Raw genomic sequence first — 26,497 nt, 5'->3', positions numbered from 1 at the left:
ATACTAGATTAAGTTTGAGTGGCAGTGTGTGCTCAGGCCTGCTTCTAAAATTTGCAGGATCTGGGGCAAAGTACACAGAGGCCCACATACCCTGTGTTTAAACATTTAAAAGTTATAAATCAAAGTAATAAATTACTAAAGAAAAATAGGTCTTCTCCTCTTGCCTGGAGAAGTAGCTCAGTGATCTAGAAGACCAAATGTAGGTTTAGATTGCTGTAGCTCTGGTTCCCCACTGGAATGTGGTGGTGTGTATGCGGAGAGCCAGCCTGTGGGGCAGGCCAGCTGCCTTCTCCTCCTTGGCCTGGCCCTGTGCCAAACCAGGAAGGACCTTGCCTGAAGAGATCCTGGTGCCGGGTCTACACCCCTACAGACTACAACCTCTTGGCCACTGTTTAGGCTAGAGAGGTTCCCATTTGTTAGGGTAAAGTGCCCTGATGGGGAAGACTTGCAAGAGTCCCAGTAGGCTTCCAGTTTGGGGCTGTTTAGACAGATTTCCGGACCCTGGTACTCAGAAGGGCAGGGCAGGCTCTGGGTCAGTTTGTCCTGTGGATTTATCCAATTGAAAGGGGTGTAGTCAGAAGAATAGGGAGGTCCTTTTAGAGTCAAGGGCTCAGGGCCAGGTGCCTCTTGCCCAGGTCCTCATGGTGGTACTTACTGTATGCCCTTGAACCAAATAAAACTAAATGTTTCTGAAGAGCATCAGAACTCTACGTAGTCTCTAGATTTCCAACCTATGGCTGAGAGCTCAAAATTTAAAAAATAAATTGTGATTTGTCTGTGAACAGTTACTAGGTACTTAATTGTTCATGGACATTGAATATAGGCAATAGAGTTTCCAGCTTTATTAGCTGTTTTTTATTTTAGAACTTAAAAGAAATAATTAAATAGTGCTATCGAATTTGGGTTTATGCCTGCTTTGTGGAACTTGTAGTTATGCACTCTTTGTTTTAAATATTTCCCCACTTATTTAAAATAGCTATTAGCTTTTTTATGGGTGGTAATAGTGTTAGAATGGAAAAGAATAAATTGAAAGGTATTCTTAATGCTGTTCTAGCCCTGGTTCAATTTTCAAGTATATTCAACAGAAAGAAAAAAGCTGTGAATTGACCACTTAAGTAAATCAGTTTGCAACTCAGTGTCCTAAGATTATTAAATCTAGAGGTAGGAATATAATTTTATGTCATGAAAATTCATCCCCTACCACTTTTTGTAAAATACTGTATTTCTGGTTGGTCTCATGTTAATATACAATTGTAGTTTTTACAGTAATTTTGAAAACGAAAGAACCAATTCAGTGTAAAAGGGAATACTTGATTACTCTATTGTATAAGAACAATAAAAGCTAATTTACTGTTATATTACTCAGTACTGAAAGCTGCAAGAGGCTATCTTTCAGTTCATTCTTCATTAATTATGCTGTATGGTGGTGATATTAGTATGAGTTTTATGGAAGGCTTTCAGGTTGACATCTCTGAGCTTGTATTTTGGCTCACGTGAATGTCTTTACCATATTTTCCTTATGATTGTTGAAGGGTGAATGAAGTGTTGAAGGCAAAATGGACTAATCAGTCACTGTGATTCCTCTATGAAAACTCCCATGATAAACTCTTTTTTGAAATGGCCTTAGTTCATCACAGATTATAACTGTTGAAAATAGTTGTGCTTAATAAAAAACACACAAAAAAACTTTTACTTATCAATCTTCATAAAGACTAACCCTTAAAAATTTGCCTTTTATGCTAGATTACTGGAGTTTTATTATCAAGTTAATTTGGAGGCATTTCACTATTTATAGTTCTTTAGCTAGTAGCCAGATAATTAGGAATTAGTTTGAACCTTAAAATTTAGGTAAAAGGTATTATGTGATATCTTAAAGACGATAATTCTAACAGAACCATTTCATTTACATGGTCCTTGTTGCACGTGTATAATAAAAGCATGGTACAGAAATAGATTTACTTACGTACATTTGAATTTAGCTCAGTTTTGCAATAAGTAGGTAGATGGAGCATGTTCAGTTAAATATTATGTTGGTATTTGATAAAATAAATTCTTCCCACATTGCAATCTTTATTTCTTGGATGGTAATGATGCTGATTTGTTCTAGGACTGAATAAGTTTGCTAGGGCTGCCATAGCAAAGTACCAGACTAAGTGGCTTAAACAACAGAAATTTGTTTTTTCACAGTTCTGGAGTCTAGTGTCCAAGATCAAGGTGTTGGCAGAGTTGGTTTCTTTTGAGGTCATTTCTCCTTGGCTTGTTGATGGCTGTTTTCTCCTTGTGTTTTTGCATGGTCTTCCTTGTGTATCTGTGTTCTAATCTCCTTTTCTTATAAGTACATCAATAGTCATATAGGATTAGGGCCTATCTTCATGACCTCATTTTACCTTAATTACCTCTTTAAAGACCTGTCTCCAAATACAGTCACCTTCTGAGGTAGTGAGACTTCGGCATATGACACAGATCTGTCCGTAACAAGGACATAGAGTGAATTCAGTGCAAACTGAAATTTTGGGTAACCAATATATGTTTAAAATGTGGAGCAGTTTATGTAAGTGTTTTAATTGTCTGCTTTACAAATTAGGTGTTCAGAATATTTTTTATTTCCCCTTTACCTAGTTTAATTGTACAGATGTGGGAAAGGGCAATTAAAGACTGATTGTGATATCAGTTCTGAGCACTTGATGTTTTTTAACTTGGTGGTGTTGGTATGGTCATCCGGGAGTTAGGGCATCCTGTTTAAGAGTTGGTTGAGTTTTCTGGGCTATTCCCTGGGAATCCAGAGGTGGATCCTGACTCAGTGCTCTGGGGGCAGTGCTCCAGGTTAGTACTTTGGTGAAGCTAGGTGGGATTCTTTGCAGACCACTATTTCATGAAATATCTTTATGAGGTTTTAAAAATAGACACAGGCTTTTTTAGTTAAATGTGGAAAAAACTGAAGTATCCAGGAAGTGTTCTTTGGTGTCAAACCAGGTTAAAAGTGCCCCAGATCAAGAAAGTCCTATAAAGACTATTTGACAGTGTATTTCTGTTTGGTCCCGTAGCTTCATACTTGCCACATTATAGGTGCTCAGTAAATAATTGTAGGATGAATGAGTAGATTTCAATTAAAGCAAGAGGAACAAATAAGTCGTAGCTGCAGTGCTCTTTTCAAAAGCTCATATTCACATTGTCAGAATAGTTTTGTCTTCTCTGCCCTGGCAGGCTTTTGTTTTTTATTTATTTTTTTGCCAGCAAATACAGTATACGTGTTAATTTAACTATATACAGATAAGAAACAGCCATTTGGACCCCCTTATTTTTAAATCTCTCACAGGTAAGTTTGGAAACAATAGACCAATAGTTCAGCCGGGATATATAGAAACTTCTCCCTATAAGATTTTTTAGATGGGTACGGGTTATTTTTTAGGGAGTCTACTTGGCCTGCCACAATAGGTGCAATTAGGTGGCTGCGTATGCTTTTGCTTGGCCATCTTAAGTCTGCCTTGTGGCGCTATGTTTGGACCTGTTGATGTTAAAAAATTTTATGTTTCTTATAGCCAAATTGCAATTAACTTTAGATAAAATTTCCAGGATATTTGGAAAATACAGGAAAAAACAGAGAACCAAGCTGTCAACATCTATAATTCTCTTTTTGAAAAATTTTACCTATTATGCGTTCACATTTGCTGTTTGATTAGTGTTACTTTGTGCTTCTAAGGAATTGAAAAATGAACAGCTTTTGGGAACAAATGTCTGTATTTTGCAGAATTCTACTTCTCAGTATTCATATTTATGCTGTAATTACCTTATTGGTCTGCTGCAAGCTTTTAGGTATAGTATATATTTGCAATCTCTTTTTTCTTAGTTTAAATTATTTAATGGGTGAAGAATTTTAGATGTGGCATGAGAGGATAAAATTTGGATCCTATATTTTGAGAACAGTACTGCCAACTTGTTAACACTGTTTGGATTTTTAAAATTCAAAAAAAATTCCTTAAACTACAGATAAAAAATTGAATTAGATGCTATAATTGTTAGATATAAGTAACTGCTTTTTGGCCTTCGGTCATCTATCTTATTTTTCTCATTTATATCTGAATTTGTGCAGTTTTCAGAGTGTTTTCATTGTTTTAATATTAGTGGGTTTCTGAGTCTCATGACAACTAAAATGGAGTTTCATTAATTGAAAACACCTGTTAAATTTAAAAATATGTCTATGAATGAAACTTCTAAGGATGTCCAAAGTAATGCAGTGGAATGTGACTGAGTTGAAATCAGCCATACGAATCAGACCTTTGTGGTATATTTGTGTCTTGATTTAGGTTGGTTGAAGACTTTCAATGACTACTTTAGAGACAAGACTCAGTATATTTTTAATAACATGGTCCTAAAGCTGAAAGAAGACTCACGGAGGAAGTTTATTTGGTCTGAGATCTCTTACCTTTCAAAGTGGTGGGATATTATAGATATTCAGAAGAAGGATGCTGTTAAAAGGTTTGTTTTAAAACTTTTTTGGAATTTGGTAGTATTAGAAATTAATTGTACAATGAACTAAGTATTGAATTTTTAGATGGTGAAAATTCTTAGCTTTATATCTGAAACTTAAAATATTTCTTCACATACCATTTTCATTGGTTTTGGTTCATCTCTGAAAAAGCCATTTGAAACTTTTGCATTTAAATCCTGTGTTCCACTGGGCGCTCACTGCTGTAATCCCAGCACTTTAGGAGGCTGAGATGGGCGGATCACCGGAGGGCAAGAGTTCAAGACCACCCTGGCCAATGTGGTGAAACCCTGTCTCTACTGAAAATACAAACAAATTAGCCAGGTATGGTGGCTCATGCCTGTAATTCCAGCTACTTAGGAGGCTCAGGCATGAGAATTGCTTGGACCCAGGAGGCAGAGGGTTGTAGTGAGCCAAGATAGTGCCACTGCACTCCAGCCTGGGTGACAGTGTGAGACTCTGCCTTGGAGGAAAAAAATCTTATGTTCCAGCTTTGTCCCACAAATGGAATTACTAGGTCAAAGTGACTTAATAGTTTAAAAGTTTTTTTTAAGCATATAATTAAAGTGACTCCTGTATAAGTTTGTTTCAGTGTATTTTTCAGTCTTCCATATAGAAATTATCAATTTATTTGCTTTTTGGTCAGCAATATAATTTTTGAAACTGTTGGCCAATTTGATGTTTGAAAAATTTCATTTTAATTTTTATTTTTGATTGGTGACAATGTTGCATATTTTCTCATACAGGTGAAGGTTTTTGTGACTTGCCTATTATACTTTTTCTTACTGATTTTTAGGAGTATTTATATATATTCCTTAACTCATATTTTTCCTCAAATTTTTATTTTTGTGTTTTAGTGTTTGATATACAAAATTTTAAGACATTTATCTTCTCAAATCTGTTATTCTGTTTTCTTCAGATACTGCTTTTGCTGTCATGTTTTAAAAAGTTTTCTCCAATCTAGAGGTCAAATAAATAGTGCTTTTTTTCTTCCTAATTTCATTTTTTACCATTCACTTTTTAAAAAACTGATTTTTAAAAAAATATGTTACAATGGGAGGTTTTCTGATCTCCATGTATCCCCTGGAGTTAAGAATTATCTTATAATGAATTGTTTTCTTTAATTTATTTAATGTCACTTATACATCGCTTACTGTATTAGTCCCTGTTCTAAGCACTTTACAAATTGTAGATAATAATCTTCTAAACAATTCTGTGAAACAGGTACAATTGTTATCCTTGTTTTACACATCAGGACACTGACTTGTCCAGGGTCACAGGGCAGCCTAGTATTCCATGTGGTCCAGACTGTCCAGCTCCAGAGACTGTCTCCTTTGCACACTGCACCATCCTGCCTCCCCAAGGTTGAATTAGTCCATCCTTTTCTAGTGATTTGAAGTGCAATCTTTATTATATATAAGTATGCATTAGTTCCTGGGCATTTGGATCTGTTTCATGGACTTTCCTGTTAGACTGTAATTGTTGTGCCTTTGTGATATATTTCATTAATTGACAGTTGAAGTTCCCTCTCGTCTTTTTGTTTTTAATATTTTTAGTTATTATGGATACATAATAGTTGTACACATTTATGGGGTACATCTGGTATTTTAATATAAGCATATAACGTATAATCAAATCAGGGTCATTGGGATATCTATCACCTCAAACATTTATCATTTTCTTGTGTTAGGAACATTGGAATTCTTTTAGTTATTTTGAAATATGTGATACAGTATTCTTAACTATATTAAAAAGTTCTTTCAATGAGTGAGCATTTAATTTTCCCAAAGTGCTTTAGAATTAATTTGTTAAATTCTTTATACTCCATCAAAAAAGTAATCTCTTTGGATTTTGATGAAAATTGATGTAAACATTTAAAGATAATTTGGGGAGAATTGAATTTTTATAATTTCCATTGGATTTTTTTTTTTTTTTTTCCTCCTGATAGGAGTCTTAAAATGCTTACAGGTTTGGCTAGGGAGGTACTTTAAATGAAGGGTATATTTTCTATGAGTACTGGGATTAATTAACTACCTCATCCAAAGGGGCTAGCCACATCACTGTAGCCATGTGCTGCCACTGGAACCAGAGTTGTCAGGATATCCCTCCAGTTACTCAAGACAAGCTAGAATTCCAAAATACTATGTAAAATACCTAGAATTTTTACATTGAAATGTTAGCTATTAATTTAGATTAATATACCAGGACATGCACACATGTGCATGCATACACACACACACACACACACACACATATATACACACACACATAGACACAAACAGTGCCAAACAGATCACATCAACATTTCTGAATCTGTAGTTTAGATATTAAGTTTTTTGCCAAGTGCAGGGGCTAATGGCTATAATCTCAGTGACTTGGGAGGCTGAGGTGGGAGGATCCCTTGAGCCCAAGAATTGGAGGCTACCATGAGCTGTGATCATGCCCCTGCACTCCAGCCTGGGTGACTGGGCAAGACCTCAACTCTAAAAAAAATTTTTTTTTTAGGTCTTTAGGTCTTACATTACTTCTTGAGCGTGAATAATATTTCATATTTTCTAAGAAAATAATTTTATAGATACTCAGATTGTTTCTGATTTAAGAATTTATCCCATCTGTAGTTATTTTTGCTTTTTTGTTGCTTCTTTTGGGAATCTGATTTTTTTCTTCATTTTGATTTACTTAATTGTGTTGGTTTTTGCCCACCTTACCCTCCTAGAACCTATTTATATTTTACCAATCTTTTTTTTTTTTTTTTTTTTGAGGCGGAGTCTTGCTCTGTCGCCCAGGCTGGAGTGCAGTGGCCGGATCTCGGCTCACTGCAAACTCCGCCTCCCGGGTTCACGCCATTCTCCTGCCTCAGCCTCCTGAGTAGCTGGGACTACAGGCGCCCGCCACCTCGTCCGGCTAGTTTTTTGTATTTTTTAGTAGAAACGGGGTTTCACTGTGTTAGCCAGGAAGGTCTCGATCTCCTGACCTCGTGATCCGCCCGTCTCGGCCTCCCAAAGTGCTGGGATTACAGGCTTGAGCCACCGCGCCCGGCCTACCAATCTTTACTCTTGACCTATTGTGTTACGCAAAGTTGTGCAATATTAAACCCAGGGCTCATGAAAAAGTACAGTTAGAGCATAGCACTCTAAAACTTCATTAGTGACGTAGACACACACAAAAGATGGAAACCTAATAAAGATGCAAATCCAATTTTGCCTGTGTTAAATTGGTTAAAAAATGCATAAATAAATACGCCAGTTTACCTTGAAAAAGACCTAAAGTTTGCTTGTGGAAGGGTGTATTGGAAGGAATATAGATTCGAGTTATTACTGAGAAGTGATGGCAAGTAGGTTAGCTGAAATCTGTTGGAAAGTTGAATAGCACATGTGGATGACTGTGGCTCATAACCCTTGATGAACTGAGGGAGCTGGTAGATATTTGAGGTGTGTCCGTGTGCCTTGTGCATTCCTTATACAGCTTTGTTCAGCTGAGTGAAGTTTTGTACCTTCATCTAATGTTTCTTGGAGACTAAATTGTGCATAAGCAAGGCAAAATTTATTTCCTTATATAATCAATCACCTGGGAACTCATTCCCATTTTCAAAACAAGTGTTTATAGCAGAACTGACTGTAGTTATTTTTTGCTACTGTTCCCCTGTCAGCTTTTATTTTTTGGATATTTTATGTGTGTGTGTGTGTGTGTGTGTGTGTGTGTGTGTTTTTCCATTCTTGCCTGATCTTTGTTGGCTTCTGTATTAGCTCATTCATTCATTTAACAGACACTTCCCGAACATCTACTGTGGGACAGGGACTGCAAGGTGGGCACTCCTAGACTAAGATTTATTTTTCTTCATTGTAAACTGTATGTATCATCATTGACACCATTTTTCTCCTTTTTATAATTAATATTATTATACTACCACTTTCGTTGTTCGTTTGCTTGAGTTTGCTGTCCTTTTTACTTGAAGGACTGTCAGCTTGGTGGTTCTAAAGGCTGGGAACTGGAACCAGGCTGCCTAGGTTCAAATTCTGCCAAGTCCCATCTACTGTTTGACTTTAAGCAAGTTATTTAACTTTTCTATACCTCAGTTTCTTCATTTGTCAAATAAGGATAATATTGAAACCAATTTTATTTGGTTTTTGTGAGGATTAAATTAATTCAAACACCATGCTTAGCACAATGCCTGGCACATTTTAAGATCTCAGAGAGCATTAGTGCTTTTTAAAATTTTATTTGAGACTTTGAGTATTTCTCCTGGATACCATATGTAATTCTTAATGCTGAAGTCTTCTATAATGGGAGACTTTTCTTTTAATTTTTAATTTTTCTTTGAAACAGAGTCCCATTCTGTTCCCAGGCTGGAGTGCAGTGGTATGATCACAGCTCACTGCAGCCTCAACCTCCTGGGCTCAGGTGATCCTCCCACTTCAGCCCTCTAGTAGCTGGGACTACAGGCGCACACCACCACGGTAGCTCATTTTTGTATTTTCTGTAGAGATGAGATTTTGCCATGTTGTGCAGGCTGGTCTTGAACCCTTGGGCCCAAGTGATCCACCTGCCTCAGCCTCCCAAAGTGCTGGATTATAGGCATCAGCCACTGTGCTCAGTCCCTATTATGGGAGATTTTATCTATAAATTTTTTTTTCTCTTCTGTCTTAAAGCTTTCTTATGTAATGCTCCATTGAAGGTAACTTTTTCCCCTGTGCTCACTTACTTTATTTATGAAATTTTAAATTTTCACTAAGTTATATATCTAGGTATGTATAACTTTCCATTAAGATTCCCATCAATCAATTCAAATGTTTCTTCAGCTTATGTGTTCTGTACTTACTAATTTACTACTGCTTTTGTTTCATTTGTTTTAGAATTCAAGTACCTTGTTATTGTGTCTCTAGTCTCTCTTTTTCATATGCATTTTTAATTTGTTATATTTACTATGTTTTGGGATTTTTTTCCCAAGAGTCTTCCCTGCCACCCCCTCAGTTCAGTACTCTGGTATTGAGTGTTTTCTGGCTTTGAGTGTTTGACTCTAACTTTACTTCTGTGCTTTTTGTATTGTTGTCCATAAGTCCAAGTATTTTCCTCCTTTTTATTGATCTGCGAGCAACAACAGCTGTATCCACACCTGGAATTTGTCCCAAAACATGGTGTAACTTGCCTTGAATCCCTTTCTTTTCTAACCAAATACTTTCAGTTTCCTGGCTATGGGTATTAGTTATTACTGGCTGACCAGCATCCACTTTACCTAATTTCCTTTTGGGAAGTGGTCTCTCACCCAAAGAATTCAGCTCCTCCTCCTTGTAGCCCTAGCCCAGGCAAATCAGCTGTGACCTGAGCTCAGTTAATCAGCATGTTATTTCCCAGGGCTTTGAATCTTTAGAGAGTGAAGTGAGGGCTGACGGAGGGAGGGAAGCAGAAACAGAAGAATGTTTACTGGTCATTCCTCACAGCACCTTGTATTTGCAAGACTCTTCCTGTGATAAGATCCCTGTGTTCTCTCATTTGCCTTCAGCCCTTAGTTAAGCCTGGACTTTTATCCTGTCTTCAGTTCTCTGTGTTCAAGATAGTTTCCACAGTCAGTTTGTATTGCTTACAAACCAGAAAGCTAGCTGATAGGAACTTAGGATGTCTCCTTAGTTCCTCTGTTGGAGAATTACATCCTGCAAGATTATATGAGATTCAGGGATCAGCAGTTGGGGAAGGTGCCCTGGTTATAAATAGGACAGGGTGAGAGAAGAGAGGAGCTTGGGCTATGAGAAGATTGGAAAAGGAGTGCCCCATCTATGAAGGGTTTTCTGATTCTTTGGTGTAGCTGCTGAGCCTGGGGCTGGCTTTCTCCATCTAGCTTTGTTTTTGTGTGGCCTGTAAGCCAGGTAGGAGATGTGTGTCCGAAGGTGCTGCTTCACAGAGTCCAGCCACCTCAGAAGGAAACTGGGTCTGCTGCCTGCTACTTTTGGTCAGGTGGGACCAGCCATGCCTGGCTCTCTCCCAGCATGGCTTCATTAAGGAGACTGCCTCTGCAGCACTCACAGTGCATGGGCAGAGACATTTCTGCAGAGGGGGGCTCACACAAGTGCCATGAGGTTGAAGAGTCTGTGATTAGTATCTGTACCAAGATTCAGCTTTGCCTCAGCCCTTGGCCCTTCAGATTAGGAGCTGTTGACAGAATCTCTCAGAATCTTCTTATTTATACTGGTATTCCATGCTGATTTTTCATGCAGGGCAGTTGCAGGTCAATACTTGAATTATTTCAGTTTTACTTGTACCATATCTGTCAGAAATCCTGCCAATTTTATGGCCTGCGGATGGCTTCTTTCTCCTGACTCTACCTGGATGCAAGTTTTCGCCTTCTCTTTCTTTTTTTTATTCTGTTGGTTATTTTTCTTAGGTTGAGCCATATAAAATTGCCAATATTTGACTACTTTTGATATACAAAAATGGCAATTTCATGAATCAGTCCAATATTAAAGATAAAAGATGGTAAGATATTGGAGGGGACTGCAGATTGGAATCTAGTGCTCAATCTTTGTCTCACTCAGACTCCTGAGAACAGCTTTTTTGGCATTGGAAAATATTCTGGAATATAGGCTTGATCCTGAATGGTATCATTTTGCTTGAAGGAAAATATATATATAATATATAGTATTATAGCCAGATTAGAGAAGATGAGTTCTGTTTCTGGTCAAGATTTGCTAAAGTTCTCTCTCTCTTAGCTCTAATAATTCACTTTTATTCACTTACTACATTTATTTGTAGAACTATAGTAATAGTATCTCCCCCCCAACACTTACTTGAATAAAACATTCTTAGTATTAATTGCTTAAATGTATATTTTTGGAGGAAAACTTAATAGATGTTTAGGTTTGCTCCTGTTATTTAAAATTCTGAGCTTGTACTAAGTGGCATTACTAATAGATTTTTTTGTGTGACTTCTGGTGTAATGCTTATGCGGTGGCTTGTTTTTCTCTTTTTGAAGATGAGTTATGGATTAAATATCTGTACCTAAATTTGCAAGCTAGCTATTGCAGAGCAGAAGCTGTTAATTCCAGCAGAGTTCCACGTAAGCTTTCATTGTCCCTAAAGAATACCAATTGATTGTGGGAACTTAACAGAAACATAACTCAAACGATCCTCATAATCTATTCTAGCAGTGACTTGTTTGATTCTTATCCCCTCCCCCTAGCAGCATTATTATTCAACTCTATAAGCTTTTAAAAGTGAAAATCTAGTTAACTGAAGAGAGATCTATGTAAACAACTTCTATATTTTCTGGTTTCTGTGTGATCTGAACTAATTTAGTCAGTTATAATCATGGTACCTGCTGGTAATACATATCCAGTGGATTTAAAAGAAGCTGCCTTCCATTAAATAATCAGTGTATTGTCTTCTATGCTTGTTTTATTTTGAAAATGACTGGTGTAGTAATTTTTTAACACTTTTTAGCCTTCACATTTGAATATTTTTGGCTAAATGCAGTTAAATGCTGCATGATGTTTATAATACATCAAAATGTGAACCCTTATTGAGAGTCAAGCAGCTGAAACATTAGCCTTGACATTTCCTTTGACTAGTATACAGCGTGTTACATATTCATTGTTCCTCTCTGGGCTCTGAGATATTGAAACAGCTTTTATATTGCATCTGCTCTTCCCATTGAGACCAGTGTTGAGTGGAGAAACCCACCGAGTTGTTAGAATCTAAGAACAATTTGTATATTCACCGAAGTCTTGACCAGTTTATCTTTGTGGATCTTTTAGTGTTAAAAAGAGCTCCAAATGTTTGCTAGGAGGAAGGTACCATCAGTTAGTATATATTTTTTATCTTCGCCAAATTGGTGGGTTTCATTGCCTTGGCAAGAATGCAGACTCTTTATTTATGTAATCTTTGTACTATCTTCTTACATTTTTCCCCCTAGGTTCATATTTAAGTTAATCTTCCACAGTCTTCTCAACTATCTCTGATTGCTTCTTGAAATCAGAAAAATATTTGATGTTACATTCTTAAATAAGAATCCAAACTTAACTAATGTGCATCCTGGGTTTTCTGAGAAATTGGACTATTAATGTTCTTATTCAGACTAATTCATTATATGTTTTATGCAGGTTGGATTTTTTGGTATTTAACTGAAGGTTGCTGTAAAATTTATAGAGCAATGGGAAGTTACAGTGTGTCTTGTGATATCCAAAGTCATTTGCAGATGTGGATTGAGTTTAGAATCTAAAGATATTTAGCATTTCATCAAAGCACTGAAAGCAATGCACCAGGGTCTAAAATAACTTTAGTTCTAATAGTCAAAGCAGTGGTTTACGTTTATTTTAGAAAGTATATGCTCTATCCCTACCTCTTCAATTCCAGTTCATCTTGAGTAAGGCGGCTATCCTTCCACCTCTCATTCCCTTCAACCACTGGCATCTATTTATGTCATGGAGACGTGTAAAAGCCATGAGGGACTTCTCAGGTGCTCCATCCATCCTTGGATACTTTCTCAAGCCTCAGAGAGGATGTTTTTGCAGCATTGACATCGACCACTCCATTTTCCTGGAAATTCTTTCCTCTTTTGGTTTTGAAGTGACCTTGGGCTCTTTCACTTTCGGGTCTATTCTAGCACTGCTGACCATTCCTTTTTCATTACCTCTCTGATTTCCGCTTCTGCTTACTTCCAAAATGTTCCTCTTCTTACCTGTTGGGGAACACCGCTTGGTTTTCTTCATTTTGCACGCTTTTCCACACTGTTGTTTTAATTACCAGGCATTTGGACTACTTCCAGATTTAAAGATCCAGCCTGGACTTCTTTCTTGTTCTCTAGTTAGTGGCAATAGTAAGAGATAACACTCGAGTGCTTACTGTGTAAGGCACTCGAGGCACATTTTAAGCACTCATGTATTTATTTCAGCCAATCCTCTAGCATTCTCTTGAGTTAAGGTTCTTTATCATCTTCATTCTCCTGTTGAGGGATCTGAGGCAGAAGTGTTAAGGAAAGTGCCCAAGGTCACCTAGCTAGTAAGTGTGGAAATAGGATCCAAGCCAGGCAGTCTTGCCCCAGAAATAGTGGGCAAATAGTCTCTACCTCTGTGGTGCTGTGCCTCTCCACCTCCCTTTCCTGTGACATCCAGTCAGTCCCTAAGCTCTATGACTTCTACCTCTTCATTGTCTCCTGACTCTGACCCTTGCTTTTCATCTCCATTGCTCTTGTCTCGTACTATTGTGAAAACCTCCAGATTGTCTTTCCATTTCCAGCTGTGCCACTTCTAAGTGTCTGCCATTTCAACGACAGAATTAGTTTTCTAGTATGCGAGTCCCACCATGTTTGCTTTAAAATGCTTTATGGTGCTTCAGTCTCAAAAGGAACAGGCCAGTCTCCTTTGCCTGACACATACTGACTTTTTTTGTCTGATTCTTCCCAACTTGCTCATCCTTATCTCCAATCACTTCCTGCCTCACACTCTACACTTACACATTCTGAGCCACGGGTATCCTCAGACACATGCTGTTTCGTGCTTCTTAGGAATTTGCCTGTGTTCAGCCTGGAATTTTGTTTTTTTCCTTTTGTGCGCTGGATAATTTCAGTCTTACTCATTTTTAACACTCAGCTGAAATATTACCTCATCTCTGAAGCCTTCCCTTATTTACTTCTACCATTCATTCAGCAAATATTTATTGTGCTATGCTTCAGAAATGTAGGAGATAAGCAAGAATGACCTGGTCCCAGCTCTCAGAAAAGAGCAGGGAAGACATGTAATTAAACACAGTATAACAATAAAGGGTTTTCTTCTATAGAGGCAGGAAGGGGGTCTTGGAAGGCTTCCTGAAGCAAATGATATTCAAGCTTAAACCTGAATGATGACTAGGACTAGCCAGTCAAGAAGTGGGTGTCAGAGGGCAGAGAAGGAATTTCAGGTTGTGAGAAGAGAATGGTCAGTATGGGCCAGGGATTAAAAAGGACATGTTCAAACACCTGAAAGACATTTATTAGACAGCAGCAGTTGGGGAGGGTGAGCAGCGAGGGTGTGTATGTAGAAGCTGGGTAAATCGTGGCCATCAGGGAGATACATATCAAAACTTCTAGAAGATACTGTTTCCAACCCTTTTAGAATGGCTAAAATAAAAAAGATGACAACGTCAAAAGTTGGCAAGAATGTGTAGCAACAGAAACTCTCATATATTGCAGGTAGGAATGTAAAATGGGGGCGACTTTCTGAAAAGCCTCCAAAGAGTTTTCCAAACTTAAAATATATACCATGTGATCTGGGGGCTCCACTCCTAGGAATTTACCCAAGAGAAGTGAAAACATGTTCACATAAAGACTTGTACAGACATTTTCATACAGGCTTTTTCCTAGTAACTTCAAACTGCAAATATTTTAAATGTCCTTCAGCAAGGTGATGGATTAAAAAATTGTATATTCATATAACAGAATACCTAGCAATAAAAAATGATAAATTACTGAAATGCACAGTAATATGGATAAGTCTCACAAATGTTAAGCAGAAGTAGTGAGACAGAAGAGTAAATATTGTTTGATTTCCGTTTTATGAATTCTGAGAGGAGACTCAGCTGATCTATTGTGATAGAAATAGAATGTCAGAATGTTTTTTGGGGGCAAGGTGAGTGGTGAGTATGGGTTGGAATGGGGCATGAGGGAGCTCTCTGAATTGGTGGAAGTAGTCTGTATATTATTTTGGATAGTGATTACAGTTGTCAGAATTCATGAGGCTGAAAATATGTGTATTGTACATTGTTATATCTCAATTAAAAATATTTTAGAAAATGTAATACATTATAGACATACAATATAATAAATACGGTAACATAATACAGTACAATACAATAAACATAATGATATATGTCTCTCTTGATATGGAAGATGTTCATGGTATAATGTTAAGTAAATTAACTTGGTTAAAACCTCTGGCTACCATAACCCTTTGTGCATATATATCAAGGTAGTGAGTTTCTAAATTTTATTCTTTAACCTCTTTCACATTTTTCAACCTATTTTGAATGAGTATTTTATGAATGAAGTATTGTTTACTATACAGTGAAAGATTTAAAATACATCCCCTGCTTATTAAAACTTTGCAGATTATTGCACCATATGAGAAATTTATTATTATTTCTTTTAAATTAATTTATTAATTTTAGAGACAGGGTCTTTGTCACTCAGGCTGGAGTGCAGTGGTGCTATCATAGCTCACTGCAGCCTCAAACTCCTAGACTCAAGTGATACTCTACCTCAGCCTCCTGAGTAGCTAGGACCCACAGGTGCATGCCACCATGCCTGGCTAATTTTTCTATTTTTGTAGAGATGGGTTTTACTATATTACCCAGGCTGGTCCTCAAAACCCTGGCCTGAGGTGATCCTCCTGCATTGTTCTCCCAAAGCACAGGGATTATAGGTGTGAGCCACTGCACCTGGCCCCAAGACATATTTTTAAAGAAATGTTCATGACTATTTTTATTTATTTATTTATTTTATTTTATTTTTTTGAGACGGAGTCTCGCTCTGTTGCCCAGGCTGGAGTGCAGTGGCCGGATCTCAGCTCACTGCAAGCTCTGCCTCCCGGGTTCACGCCATTCTCCTGCCTCAGCCTCCTGAGTAGCTGGGACTATAGGCGCCCGCTACCTCGCCTGGCTAGTTTTTTGTATTTTTTAGTAGAGATGGGGTTTCACCGTGTTAATCAGGATGGTCTCGATCTCCTGACCTCGTGATCCGCCCGTCTCGGCCTCCCAAAGTGCTGGGATTACAGGGTTGAGCCACCGCGCCCGGCTCATGACTATTTTTAAGCTACAGTTCTGTTACTTTTTTTTTTGGAGACAGAGCTTTACTCTGTTGTCTAGGATGGGAATGCAGTGTTGCATTCTTGGCTCACTCCACCTCTGCCTCCCAGGTTCAAGAAGTTCTCGTGCCTCAGCCTCCCGAGTAGCTTGGGATTACAGGCATGTGCCACCACACGCAGCTAATTTTTGTATTTTTCGTGGAGATGAGGTTTTGCCATGTTGTCCAGGCTGGTCTTGAATTCCTGACCTCAAGTGATCTGACAGCCTCAGCTTCCCAAAGTGCTGAGATTACAGATGTGAACCACCACGTCTGGCCTCAGTTTTGTTAGTTTTCAGTGCTTAGGAAACATAGGTTATAACATTTATACTTGAGAAAAAAATTTGGTTTAATTTACTTTTTAATATATGTCCCAATATATACAAAGGATACCCAATGAAAAGTAAGGTACTCAGCCACTCCTGTCTCTTTGTCATTTTGCTCTTTTCACAGGAGGTAACTACTATGACCAGGCTCTTATTTATTTTATAGATGTATGGGAAAACATATGCACATGTACATAAAGGCATAGGCATATATATTATACAATGATACCATGCCATGTACATTGTGCTGCGTTTTTTTTTTTTTTTTTTTTGAGTGGGTCTATTTTTAAAATTATAAATAAGCATGACATAAAATTTACTATTTTAACAATTTTTAAGTGTACAGTTCAGTAGCATTACAACATTTACATCATTGTGCAGCTGTTACCACCATCCATCTCTAGAACTTTATCATCACCCCAAATGCAAACTTTGTACCTATTGAACAGTAATTCCCATTCTTCTTGCTCCTCGCAACCACTGTTCTGTTTTCTGTCTCTACAAGTTTGACTACTCTATTAGGTGCCTTAGATACGTAGAGTCATATAATATTTGTCCTTTTGTGTCTGCCTTACTTCATTTAGCATAGTATCTTCAAGGCTCTTTCATGTTGTAGCATGTATCAGAATTTCCTTTCTTTTTAAGGCTACATGATATTCCCCTGTATGTATTGAAAGTAGTGACAAAAACCACAGTTACTTTTGCACCAACCTAATACATACCACAGCTTATTTATCCATTCATCCTTTGATGGATATTTGGGTGGTTTCTACCTTTTGGCCACTGTGAATAATGCTGCTGTGAATATGGGTGTGCAGATATTTGTCCAGGTCCCTTCTTTCCATCCCCAGAGCTGGAACTGCTGGATCATATAGTAATTCTATGTTTAATTTTTTTTTTAATCACTGTCATTTTAGGTATTTTTTTTTGGCAGAGTAAAACATTTAAACATTTTACATCGACATAAATACAAGCATGATAAGCATTGACATGAAAATGGCAGTAATTCTGTACCTGTGCTTCTTGTATTTTTGTTATTATATTTTTATATCATGCTTTTTTTTGTAAAATACACTAAACATTTATGAATTTCACTAGTTCTCTGTGATATCATTTTTAATGGCTGAATAATGTTCTGTCACTGTATGGATGAGTTGACTTGACTAATCTCTTACTTTTGGAGATCTAGGTAATTTCTTAACTTTTATCTTTGAAAACATCTGTTTGTATTCATGATCTCTATAATCTAATTTTATACAAAGAAATGCAGAGCTCGGGGGAGAGGGTTGGTACAGCAGTTTCATTTGATTGACAAGATAATCAACATTTAGCTGTATGATTTTGTCGTCTTCGTTGCCTAAAATGTTATTCTCTAGGGCTTTCCCCAAATTGTTTTAGAACAAACAAGTGGACATACCTTTTCTGTAGGGTATACTGCCTGAGAATAATGTGGGATTGCACCAAGGAATCAAAGGGCAGTATAAGGACATGTGTAATATAAGATTCGTGCATAATTTTTTTTATCACCATGCTGTTTTCCATACTACTGTACCATTTTACATCCCACCAGCAATGCACAGATTTCCAATTTCCTCACATCCTTATCAACACTTATTTGCTGTTTTATTATTTTACGTAATAGGCATCCTTAATGGGCGTCGTACCAGTGCTTTTTAAACATACATCTTGGAGAATCTTTTAGTAAAGTCTGTTATATGAATGGGACTAATTATTTAACTACTCCCAATTTTATTTCTGGCCTCTTGCTAATGTATTTAGTGTATCTTTTGTCATTAGTGTATATAATGCTCTTATTTTAAAATACAGTATTTTCTGATTTATTTTCAGTAAGCATGGATAAAAGTACATATGCATTTTACAGTTTGATAGTAATTGCCAACAATATGTGAGACTACTTATGTCTACATCCTTAACATCACAGTATGTTACACAACTTTTCGATCTTTCTAATCTGATAGGTGAAAAGTGGCATCTTAATGAAGTTTTAACTTGCATTTCCTTATGAGTGAGATTAAATTTCTTGTCATTTTTATGAGTCAGTTATTTCTGAAATATCTGCATTGTATCTTTTGCCCATTTTTTTTCTTTTTTGCATTATTGGTACCCATTTATTACAATTTTATACTAGTAGGAACAATCAGTGTCAAATGATGAGCAAAACAGATATGATTCCTGCGCTCATGGTACTTACAGTCTGTTGGAATAGAAAGATAGTAAACATACAAATATGCAATTAAATTTTCTATTATGTTATGGAAGAAAAGTTAGATTTTCTGAAAGATAACAGTTTAGGTTGAATTTGGGTGGGATGTGTTGTCCAGTAATAGCCCTTAAGGAACCTGTAAGAACCAATGAGGCAAATAATTGAAGGGAAAACATTCCAGGCGGATGGACAGCATGGACAGCTAGCTGAAAGAAGGGGATGTGGCTGGATTGCAATGAGGAAGAAACGATGAGAGATGACTAATTTGCATCAATCTGTATCAATACGTTTCAGCAGTGTTCAAAAATATACAGTGAGTTTCTCCTATCATTATATGAGGGGCTTTAAAACAAATCTTTTTCCCTGCATACTAGATATTCTCCATGAAAGGAATAGGAATCAGAGAATCTGATTAGCAGAATATCTTTAGGGTATAAATTGATTCATTGGGAGCTTCTATGTTTTTGAATTTTCCATTTAAAATTTTTTTCAAATTTAAAAATGAATTACTGTATGTTATCTTGTATTATTTCCTGTTTCTCCAGATGTGTGATTAGAAATTCAACTGGTTTTCTCATGTGAAATTAATTTGTGATTCTTTGAAGCTTGCTAAATGATGCATTGTTTGCTACTAAGTTGTCTGTAACAATTTCCCTATTAGGGAGAAAAGCTCTTTGAGTGTGTCCTTCTGTATGTGACCAAATTCCAAATGTCTGATGATTCTACATAGGGGAAAAAGTGACACTCAGAGAAAATAATTTGCAGCTCGTTGTACTTTGCAGTAAATTCTACATTTTAGGTAAAATGAGGAGCGACAGATATGCTCAGCTTAGTTTTGATCAGTAATTTTCTTAAGCTTTCTATACCGAATTTCTCATCATTGAAATAGAAACATGGTAGTATTTTAATGTCTTTTACCATGAGTTACAAGTCAACTTATTGTAAAAAGTGAAGCATAAGTATTGTTAATTTTGAAAATTAGTTCCTGGTTTCTTAGTTTCTGGATTTATTAGATAAATATATTCTTTTGTTTCACTTACTTACCCAATATCCTTTCACTTTGGCCTTTAGATTTCATGTTTATTAGGAAATATCATAAAGTATACATGTAAAATAGACAGAATGTCTTAGTAGAAACTAAGCAATAGACCCTATGGTGTGGGCACAATCTTTTTTATTTATTTTTTATTTTTTTTTGTTTTGTGTTCCTCTGCCTGTCAGATAAATAGGTATCAGTTGATACCTGTTGAACACTGTGAATGGAAATACTTGGAAGTGCCTGTGTTCATTCTAAGTAAATTTTTCTATAGAACAGGTATTTCTCATTACTTTTTAAAAATTGTTAGTCTTGAATGTACAGCTACAATCCATCTTAATTTTATTTTTATTATCACTAACAACAGTGGCATTAAGTATGGTACTTTTTTAGGTTAACATAGCTTTTCTGTTATTGCTTGTAAATATATATATATATGCAGTTGCAAGATTTAATAGAGTGAAATACAGTGAAAACAGAGCTCCCATACAAAGGGAGGGGACCCAAAGAGGGAAGCTGTTGCCGGCTGGAATGCCTGGGTTTATATCTGGATCATTGTCTCTCCAGCTGTGTTCTCAGGCAATAGATGATTGGCTATTTCTTTACCTCCTGTTTTTGCCTAATTAGCATTTTAGTGAGCTCTCTTTACTATCTGATTGGTTGGGTGTGAGCTAAGTTGCAAGCCCTGTGTTTAAAGGTGGAAGTGGTCACCTTCCCAGCTAGGCTTAGGGATTCTTAGTCGGCCTAGGAAATCCAGCTAGTCCTGTCTCTCAGTCCCCCCTCTCAACAGGGAAACCCAAGTGCTGTTGGGAAGGTTAGCTGATGACTGCTCTAACTGCTTCCTGCTGAATTGGGACATAGTAGGGGTTGTGCAGTTGAGATTTTCTCGGGAGGGGTGACTTCGATGTCATTAACATCGGAGCAAAGGCTAGCAGGCTGGTCCAGGGGTCCGTGGTGGATCTTAGTCATGGACTGCATCTGGGGCTCCATTTGAAGAACGATTCATGGTTTTACAGCTTTGATTCTGGAAGAGACAAACTTAACAAGGAGGTTAAAGATACAGGGATTGAAATGTATGGCCTGCAGTGCAGGGGATTATTTCTTTGGCACACTTCACAGGCCCTGACTATTAAGTGCTTGATAGTTTTGAAAAGGCCTGGTCCAGTAAATAATAATTTGGTCATCTGATGGGTGTTATCAATGCCTAAGTGAAAGGTTTGGTGAGGGCTTTTAAGTAATTTCCATTGGTTAGCTTCAGGCACAAGTATTTTTCCTTCTTCCGTGGCTAACCATCCTGAGGGGAGGAAACTATGTCCTCGTGAGGTTCCCCGTTCTGTTTCTCCTGCTGAGTCCTGGGGCTTCGTTTTCTGGAGGGGATTGCCCCATACTAGGGGTCCTTCTATAAGCATTTCTAACAGAGGGTCCTGCCTTGTGGCTCTTGTGACTTCCATATCCACTTGGCGGTTCCCTTCTATGTCCCTTTCCTTTCCTTTCTCATGACCCCGGCAGTGTAAGACTGTCACCTCTTTAGGTGTCTGTACAGCCAGTAATAATCTCCTAATGGCTTCTTGATGTTTGATAGGTGTTCCCTCAGAAGTTAGGAATTCCCTTTCTCTCCATATTGCTGTGTGGGCATGGAGGACTAGGTAAGCATACTTACAGTCTGTATATATATTTACCATTTTTCCTTCTCCTAATTCTAGTGCGCGAGTGAGGGCTATTAGTTCTGCCAGCTGAGCACTAGTTCCTGGAGTGAGGGGATTACTTTCAAGTATTCCATTATCACTGACCACTGCATACCCCGCTTTTCGAGGTCCTTTTTCTACAAAGGAACTTCCATCAGTATACAAATTGAGGTTGGGATCAGTCAAGGGAACCTCTAAAAGGTCCCCTCTAGCGGCGTAGGTTTGAGCAATTACTTGTTGACAGTTATGTTCTATCTTCATTGTCTGAAAGAAGTGTGGCTGGGTTAAGAGTTGCACAAGTGCGCAGTCGCAGCACTGTCCCTTTAAGTAATAGAGCCTGATATTTAAGTAAACGGTTGTCTGACAGCCACAAGTCTCCTTTAGCAGTGAGTATGCCATTCACATCATGAGATGTGCACACAGTAAGATCTCTTCCCTGTATTATTTTAACTGCTTCAGATACTAAGACCCCTACTGCTGCCACTACCCATAAACAGTAAGACCAACCCTTTGCCACTACATTAATTTCCTTACTCAGGTATGCCACGGGTTGCAAGCCCGTCCCTCGGACCTGTGTAAGGACTCCTAGAGCTATTCCTGTTTTTTCTGTGACATGTAAAGAAAAGTCTTGCCCCATTGGCAAGCTTTACACTGGGACTTGGGTTAGGGCCTTCTTTAGGGCCTGGAAAGCTGCTTCAGTTTCAGGTGTCCGTCTTCTAAATGGGTATTGGCTTTCTCAGTTTCCTTAATTAGTGTATATAATGGTCTGGCTATTTTGCCATACCTGGGAATTCATATTCGGCAGAAACCTGTTATGCCAAGGAACCCTCTTAGTTGCTTTAGGGTTTTGGGATGAGTATGAGCCAGTATAGGCTGGATACGTTCCTCACTGAGGGCCCTGGTGCCTTTGGATAATTTTAGCCCTAAGTATTTAACCTGCTGTGAGCAGAGCTGAACCTTTGGTTTGGAAACCTTGTAGCCACAGGTAGCGAGGAAATTTAAGAGCACTTGGGTGGCTTGATGGCACAAGGTTTCTGAACAGGTGGCTAAAAGTAAATCCTCCATGTACTGAAGGGCAAGAATGTCCAGGTGTGAGAGTTGGCTCAAGTCTTGGCCTAATGCCTGGCCAAATAATGGGGGCTATCCCTGAACCCTTGGGGTAAAACAGTCCAGGTGAGTTGAGACATGGTTTGAAGGATCTTCAAAGGCAAACAAGAATTGAGAGTCAGGATGTACGGGGATGCAGAAAAAGGCATCCTTAAGGTCCAGGACTGTAAACCACTCTGCTTTCTCTGGTGTGTGGGAAAGCAGAGTATAAGGGTTAGGTATAGTTGGGTATAGAGGAACAACAGCCTCATTGATAATCCTGAGATCTTGCACCAACCTCCACTGTCCGTTGGGTTTCTGTCCTCCTAAAATTGGAGTATTGCAGGGGCTATCGCATGGTTCTACTAGGCCTTGGGCTTTTAGGTCCTTAACAGTCTTTTGGAGTTCTTGTTGGGCCTCGGGTCTGAGGGGGTACTGCCTTTGGTAGGGAAAGGAGGCGGAATCCTTTAGTTTAACTTGAACAGATGGGCATTCTTTGCTCAACCGTATTGTCCTTCTGTTGCCCAGACTTCAGGATTAATTCCTTCCTCAAGCAGGGGACAACAAACGGGTGTTCTCCTGTGTTCAGGTGTATAATGGCCCCTGCTTTTGCTAGAATGTCTCTCCTTAATAAGGGAATGAGGCTTTCAGGCATAGTTAAAAAAGCATGTGAAAAGAGTAAAGCTCCCCAGTCACAACTTAGTGGCTGGGAGAAGTATCTAGTGACTGGCTGTCCTAGGACCCCTCGGGTAGTGACAGATCTGGAGGACAGTTGTCCGGGACAGGAGAGTAAGACTGAGAAGGCCGCGCCAGTGTCCAGGAGACAGTTAACCTCCTGGCCCTCAATGGTCAAGCATACCCGGGCCTCTGTGAGAGTGATGGCATGGGTTGGCGCTTGCCCCGGGCACCCTCAGTCCTGCTGCTGGATCATCTGATTAGTGGATTCTGACTCAGAGGACCTTGATCCCCTGGGGCAGTGGGCCTTCCAGTGATTCCCTTGACATAAGGGGCATGGATGAGGGGGCGGCTTACTTTTACTTGGACAGTCTTTTTTAAAGTGTCCTTATAGACTGCACTGGAAGCAAGCCCTATTAGGCATTCAATTTGTCCAGCTTTTCCCTTTTCCAGAGACTCCAAAGTCGCTTGTCTGAGGGCTGTAACTAAAGTGGTGGCCTTTTTTAAAAATCCTGTTTATCCCGTTCCGCCTGCTTCTCCTGATCTCTATTATAAAAAACCGAGGTTGCCAAGTTCAATAGGGTTTCTAAGTTTTGCTCTGGGCCTAAGAGCTTGTAAATATTTTTAAAAGTATTTCCAGACATACTGTTTCTGTTAAGACTTTTAGTCCTAGGTTTTGTAGTTATCACTAAATGATGATGGTTATTGCTGTGCTTCTCAATAATTAGGTCGACAAGTTTCTTTGTTTTTTGGGGACTATTTCTTATTTTTCTTTCACTTATCAGATGCTTCCTTAAGTGCTTATCATATGTGTTCTAGAATTCAGGGCAAATTTGTGTCCTTCTGATGTTTTTGGGTTTTGTTGTTGTTGTTAATGACAAGTGTTTTTGCTTAACACAGGAAATGTTTTATATCAGACCAAACCTTCCTGCCTGTAAGAATTTTCTGGTTTATTATCTGTTTTTCTGTTCTTGTGGATGGGTTAGAGGGTAATACCCTAGGAAAAACAGGCAGTTCAGTGAAATAGGAGTACTCACTAACCTGATTATTCTATCAGATATCATGCTATTACAGTATGGTTCATATTAAAATAATGTTGTCTCTTTTCTTCCATGGGGTGGGTGTTTTGTTCTATCTTATAAAAGAAACTATGCTAGGAAAACTAAAACCTGTGTACTTTCTGGCCTGCTATTATGATGTCATTTATATATGATATGATATATTTGTCTATTTTTGACCTACTCATGCAATTTTTCTGAAAAACCTGTATGAGCATAGTATTTTAAAATATAAATCCCTTGGCTTCCATGACATAATATCTTGGCATTTTCTTATGAGCTGCTTTTAAGTCACTCTGAGTCTTAAAAAGAAAAAATATAACTCATTCTTACTCCACTAAATCATTGGCTGTTTTATTTTTATATTTTTAATTGATGCAAATATTTGTACATATTTATGGGGTATATGTGATATTTTGTTACATGCATGAAGTGTGTAATGATCAAGTCAGGGTTGGGGTATCCATCACTTTGAGTATTTATCATTTCTAAGTGTTGGGAACATTTCCAGTCCTCTTTTAGCTGTTTTGAAATATACAATACAATTGTTGTTTATAGTCACCCTACTCTGCTGTTGAACATTATAACTTAACTTCTTTTATCTAACTGCATGTTTGTACCCATTAACCAACCTCTCTTAACCCCTCTTCCCAATCCCTACCCTAAGTCACATACTCTTCCCAGCCTCTGGTATCTGTCCTTCTACTCTCCACTTTTGTGAGATCAACCTTTTTTTTTTTTTAGCTCTCAAATATGAGTGAGAACATAGGATATTTGTCTTTCTGTGCCTGGCTTATTTTGCTTAATAGAATGACCTTCAGTTTCATTCATGTTGCTACAAATGATATGATTTCATACTTTTTCATGACTAAATAGTATTCCGTTGCATATATATACAACACATTTTCTTTTTCCGTTCATCTAAATCAACACTTAGGTTGATTCCATATCTTTGCTGTTGTGAATAGTGCTGCAATAAACATGAGAGTCCAAGTATCCCTTTGGTATACTGATTTTTTCCTTGGTATACTTGATTTTTTCCCAGAAGTGGGATGGCTGGATCATATGGTTGTCCTATTTTTAGTTTTTTTTTTTTTTTTTTTTAAATAAATCTTCAGTGCCTATTTTAATAATGTAAATTTTTAAAAAAATCTATTTTTCAACTTCCTATTCTGACTCACTGATGTGTTTATTTCTAAGTCACAGTTATGGTAGCTTTTTAATGGCTTTTACCAACTGGAAGGACAGATTGCTCTTTATTCCTCTTTTCTAAAATGTTTCAGGCTAAAATCAGATTTATTCTCTTTGCCCTAACTTTAACATTTCTTATCTCCATTTCTCTTATATTTTCCTTCAGCTTGATCTTTGACTTTCCTTTCGCTTGTTTTCTGTTAACTTCCCATCATTCCCTATTTTCTCTATTATTAATAGTTCTTTGAAACTTAACTTTTTAATTGGCCCCTTTTCTTAAACTTACTCTTCTTTATCACTTAACTCCTTTTGAATGTCACACTGTCATAAAAAGCCCTGTCCAAATTTAGATTCATTACTACGAAGTGACTTCCTTTCTCAACTCAATTGCACTATATGTGTATTAATACTACCACTCCGTTAGACACCTGGAATTAAAACTCTAAGTCATATTTGCATTAATCTTATCATCTATCTTCAATCATTTTCTAATTACCGTTGATTCTTTTTCATGTAATGTCTCCGCTGTCTTCCTCCTCCTCCATATTTCATAATTACCACTACCATATTCTAGATCATATCATCTCATACCTAGATAATTGAAACCTCATTCTGACTGACCTTTCTCTTTCTGTTTTATTTTGTAAATATCTGTGAGCTTTTTCTAATATAAAAACTGTAGGTAAATACTAATATTAGACTGATGGCCTTATTAATTAATTCTTCATTTATGTAACAAATATTTGAATGACCATTATCTGCCAAGCAAGCTTCTGAGTGCCGGACATGCAAACGTGAACAAAACACATTCTAGTCCGTGCTCTCTTGGAGCTTACGTTCTAATAGTGGGTAGAGGTTGGGAGGGAAAGAATAGAGATCTGACAATGAACAAGGTAATTCTGGTTTCTGATAAAGACTGTGATAGAT

General features: G+C 37.7%; 1 protein-coding gene across 2 annotated transcripts in view; it reads left to right on the top strand.

Moving 5' to 3' along the window:
* MAN2A1 (mannosidase alpha class 2A member 1) overlaps nt 1–26,497 on the top strand; it is a 183,816-nt gene that overhangs the window by 36,195 nt on the left and 121,124 nt on the right. For both annotated transcript variants that reach the window (XM_033178955.1, XM_033178956.1), the window contains one exon: nt 4,305–4,476. In XM_033178955.1, the coding sequence (XP_033034846.1) occupies nt 4,305–4,476 (172 nt within the window). The remainder of the gene's footprint in view (nt 1–4,304; nt 4,477–26,497) is intronic.

The sequence above is a fragment of the Trachypithecus francoisi genome, unplaced genomic scaffold (genome assembly GCF_009764315.1).
Source record: "Trachypithecus francoisi isolate TF-2019V2 unplaced genomic scaffold, Tfra_2.0 Lachesis_group2, whole genome shotgun sequence".
NCBI classification, from domain to species: Eukaryota; Metazoa; Chordata; class Mammalia; order Primates; family Cercopithecidae; genus Trachypithecus; species Trachypithecus francoisi.
The sequence above is the reverse complement of the archived record's forward strand: the minus strand, read 5'-3'. Positions and strand labels throughout refer to the sequence as shown.